This window comes from Peromyscus leucopus, chromosome 1, assembly GCF_004664715.2.
Source record: "Peromyscus leucopus breed LL Stock chromosome 1, UCI_PerLeu_2.1, whole genome shotgun sequence".
NCBI lineage: Eukaryota > Metazoa > Chordata > Mammalia > Rodentia > Cricetidae > Peromyscus > Peromyscus leucopus.
In genome coordinates, this window is record NC_051063.1 from 184,202,666 (window position 1) to 184,207,480 (window position 4,815).

Genomic DNA, 4,815 nt, shown 5'->3' on the forward strand with positions numbered 1-4,815 from the left:
TCCATACTTTGTTTAACTAATACCTTTTGTTTTTTCTTATTACCCTATGTGAATCTTGTCTGAGAGTCTTCCAAGGATCCAAGGCCAATGCAAAACTTGGTTGAGAAAACCATGGTACCTGAGAAATCTAGAAATCTGCATTTGGCATTGTATCTTTTTTTTTTTTTGGTTTTTCAAGACAGGGTTTCTTTGTGTAGCTTTGCGCCTTTCCTGTGACTCACTTGGTAGTCCAGGCTGGCCTCGAACTCACAGAGATCCGCCTGCCTCTGCCTCCTGAGTGCTGGGATTAAAGGCGTGTGCCACCACTGCCCGGCTTGGCATTGTATCTTTGGGAGCTCCTTTCAGCAGAAGAGACCTTGATGTTATCACAGTGAAGAAGAACTTGACTTGGGAAGGAAGAGAGGAGGAGGAGCGGTAGGCACAGAGTGTGTCCTTGGTTGCCAGTGTCCCTGGCACTTCACCTGTAGCTCCCATCTCTGCCCTTTCTGCACCAAGAGCATGCACCCCCACCCTCTGTGAGAGCCACTGTCTGGCTGCAGGCCTCTCCTGCAGGCCAAGACCAGCCTTGCCCGTGCTGTGGGCCTGATAGCAAGAGAGCTCAGAAGGGAGGTGGCCCCTGCTAGGCCTCTCTCTTCTTCTCTTCCAGGAAAATGAAGGAGGTTAGGAGACAGAAACAAATAACAATAACACAGACAACCAGGTACCAGTATGTCAGCACTGAGAGGATAGCCTCAATCACGGCTAGTGAGCTCATCTCAGTTCAGTCAGGGAGACCCAGTCCCCTTGAACACATGGAACAGAACAGTAGTGTAGTAACAGTCAGAACACAGACCAAGGCAGAGAGTGCTCACATTTACATTTACATTTACTGGCTGGCTGTGAACAGATCTGAAAGTGAGACACCTAGCTAACAACTTGCAGTCATGACCCACTCAATCTCTCCAGAGGAACCATTCACAGTCAGGAGTGGAGGAGAGAGGGAGAATCTTCATCATGATACTTAGCAGCCTTTTCCTCTAATTTCGCCTCATCACCAGGATCTAACTGGTCATTATCATCAGATAACTTTGTAAAAGCATCCACCACATAAAGTGGTCCCTCTGGCAGAACACAAGATTTAGTTTCAGTTTTACTTGATTTGGTGAATGCTCTCTGCCTTCCAGAATAGAAGTCTAAACTATCGTGAATAAGTATCCAGAGACTAAAAATATCTACTGGAATTTTTCTGGACCATGCTTATCATAATACTGCTGTATTTTGATTCCAATATGCCCCCAAATATCTGCAACCAAGGTACCCTGCTCAGAAAACCAAGGACAAATCTTCTCTACAAATTCTAAGACTTTAGACGATTGCTGATATCCTACTTTGGAACCTCAGGCCTTCAGAGTATAAGCTAAGTAAATGTACAAACAGCTGTCTACTATTTCCTTGGCCCATGTTTATATTTACATTTTTACTCAAGTTACTCTTCATTTATATTTACACTGTGCAATTGCTGTAAACATAATTATATTACAATTACTCCAGAATTACTCACCACACTTTCACTATTTCTGAGTGCACTCATTTTACTAAGGTGGTAGCCTTCACAGTTATTTCCCAGTATTCAGCACCAAGGTCAGGTGCCAACGAGCTCACTAGGGTAGCTGAGTAGGGCATGAATGAGGCTGAGGAAAAAAAAAACAGAGACAGAAGAATAGACAGAGACAGAAGATCAGTGCCAGGAGGGCTTCTGGTCAATACCATGCAAGCCCTGAGTTTATTTCACAGCCAGCTTATACACAAACTGAAGACTAAAGTGGAACAAAGCACAGCACAGTCTGGCTGTCCTTGAGTCAAGGAGCAGGCAGTTTCGTTATCTCACACATGTGCCATCTGCTAACGTCAGCAGCCTGCCTAGAATTGAGCATTTGCTAAATAATTAGTTCTTTCTCACAAGCCAAGCAGGACTTTCTTGCAGCCCCTGTACCTTCCCCAGGAGCCTGATCAGAGCTTTCTCACAGCTTCTGAAGAGACCAGAGCAAGCAAACTTTGAACTCTTTTTGGTTAGAATGGACTTCGGATTCAAACTGAGTCCCTGTGGGAAACTATGGGCCCCCACAGTGGGCACACCCTACAAATACCTATAAAGTAAAAATGCATATTAATATTTTTATGTTTGTTCACTGCAGTTAGTAGCACAAGTAAGATTTTGAATTTCATTATACTGACAGCTGTAGCCACACCAGTCTATAAACTTCAGGGCTCTGCTGACTTTGGTCATTCACAGACAGTAGAAAATATTAGTTAGATGCTTGATTTTAATATTCTGAGAAAATAATCTTGTGACTGTTGAGACCACTGACAGATGCAGAGTGACAGCTTAATCTCCTCACAGCTCTGACACCTCCTGTCTCTTTATGATTGGCAGGTGTCTTTGATAGCTGGAAGAAACATTTCACCATGGCCCAGAGTGAAGCCCTTGACCAGGTCTATCAGGAGAAGACATTGAGTTTGGATCCAGGTCTCTTCCCCTGGTCCTGAGATTTTAAACCTCGTAAGGTTCCTGAGCATGAGCTGCTTTTGCCTTTTTCCTCTTTACTCTTTCTGTGACAGGCAGTTTGCCTCACTCAATAGAACAAGAAGTGATATTTTTCCAGTGTTTAACTCTCACTTGAGTCCAAGGCCAAGACAGCAAGGCATATACCTCATAACTAAAATGGAATGACGTGTAATATATGTACCATTAATAGGAATTTCACCTTTGGAATCTTTATTGATAACAATAGATTCTATTTTGTTCAAAGGGGTAAATACAGAGGAATTCTTTACTTATCTCATATCTAATGTGTTGAGTTAGAAGGAGCAGACCTTATAACCCATTAAGTTGATGTTTAAGGCACATGGGTTTAGTCAGTTTTTGATCAACCTTCAGCAGAGCACAATTATATACAAGAGAATTGAAGGTCATAGATAATTCAGCCACTGAGTCAATCAGATCCTGACCAGAAATCATTTCACATCAACAAAATGATTATAACCTAACTCTTAACATTAAAATCAGTGAGCACTATGCCTGACTCAAAAAAAGAGATGTTCAACTCATATTTGTGGAATAGAATTTTTTAATGGTATTAGTCAAGCTATCTTCTGGGTTTGATATTTTTAATGACTGATTTTCAATGGTTGAAGAGCACAGAACAAGGATTCTTAGGATCTCTCAAGATCAACAGGAAGGGAGAAATAGTGGGGAAGCTGACAGCCAAAACTTCACCTATGTGCCTCATCCAAAGACGAGAGTCCATTAAAAATGTCTGACAGACGATACAAATAAAATTTAGGAGGTACAAGCTAACAAATGTGACCACCAGCATCAGGACGGTGTGGGCTGCTCTGGTCTCAGCATAGCCTCTGTGGTCCTGATTGGGAGTGAGGATGTGCTGCATTCGCTGGCAATGCCTATGGAGGAGAAGCACCATGGAGACACTGGTCCAGGCCATGATGCTGATGAATGTAGCATCATGGGCAAAACGCAAGAAGACGATTCCTACACTGAAACCAGATGTGGAACAGAGCAACTTGCTTTTAGAAACAGTGTCATTGCCTGTGCTCTGTGGGCCAGTGACTTTCATTGGAATGTAGACATTATTTAAGATGCTGAACAACCAGCAGCTGTAACAAGAATAACTCACCAAATTTGGGACCCTTCCTCTAAGCATGACCCAACCCCAGTTACCAGGAAGAAGAGTGACACACTGGTAGGTACTCAGGACACAGGTGGAGCACAAGTTTATGCTTCGAGACACCAGGCGAATGAAGTACTCAAGTTTACATTTGAGGTCAGTCAGAGGACTCCTTGGAGCAAAAACCATTACATTGTTTGGAAACCCAGTGATGAGAAGAATCAAGGTGTTGGCTACAGCTATGTGGCTGAGAATCTCCTGTGTGGGCTTCAGCCGAATGCCAGTCAAGACTGGAGAGAAACTATGGACAAACAGAAAGATGTTGGCCACAGTCCCAACCCCAACCTGGCACAGCAAGACGATCTGAAGGGCCACTTCCTCAGTGGTTTTCAAGGCTGTCTTATGAGCAGACATGGACGGCGTGTCACTGGATGATGGAGTGGTGATCAGGTGGGACAGTGCTGTCCTCAAGGCTTTGTTCTATTCTCCAAGCTTACCAATTGATTTGGGGTGGTTTGTTCTCCTGAGAAGGGAGACACTACTGTATCATACTACAGGAGCTTAGCCTGGAAGACAAAGCATGGACATTAACTTGGAATAAAATTTTGTGCTGATTGAATTCCTCCTGCAAGGAGATGAAAGTTGTGTGGATCATTACTGGTCAAAACACAATGACACACGTTTTAACACTCTATGGGCTTTGTATATGAATACAGGAAAAGTGGCTGGTGTGAGCATACAGTTCCTCATCACTATTCAATACAACTTCCTTAAGTTTTAGTGATGTGTTAAAAATAAAGGTTTATAGGCTGCCAATAAAGTTGTATAGCTGAATTAAGTAGTAGGAAATCAACTTGTTGGCTTTTGAGAAAATTTTATACTACTCATTCACATAATAGAATACCAATTATTTCTAATAAAGCCACTAGTGTTCTGATCACACAGGTTTATCTGCATATCCTCTATACAAAAAAAATCCCTATTTGCTAATGAGTCCCATTTATTCACAATTTTAACTATCTTAATTGTCATTCTAAGCAGTCAGGTCCCAGAAACTGTACCATCTCCAGCTCCCCTCAGTCACATTTAAAAGCATTACACAATCACAATTATACCCTTTGCAAGCCGATGCTTGGTCTGCATCTCACTT

The 4,815-nt window shown here is 42.6% G+C and overlaps 1 protein-coding gene across 1 annotated transcript; it reads right to left on the bottom strand.

Annotated features, from left to right (window-relative positions):
- Window positions 1–3,161: 3,161 nt before the first annotated feature.
- Window positions 3,162–4,079, bottom strand: LOC114689323 (vomeronasal type-1 receptor 4-like). The gene has a single exon (XM_028863664.1). It carries the CDS (start codon window positions 4,077–4,079, stop codon window positions 3,162–3,164), a length of 918 nt encoding a protein of 305 aa, XP_028719497.1.
- Window positions 4,080–4,815: the final 736 nt, after the last annotated feature.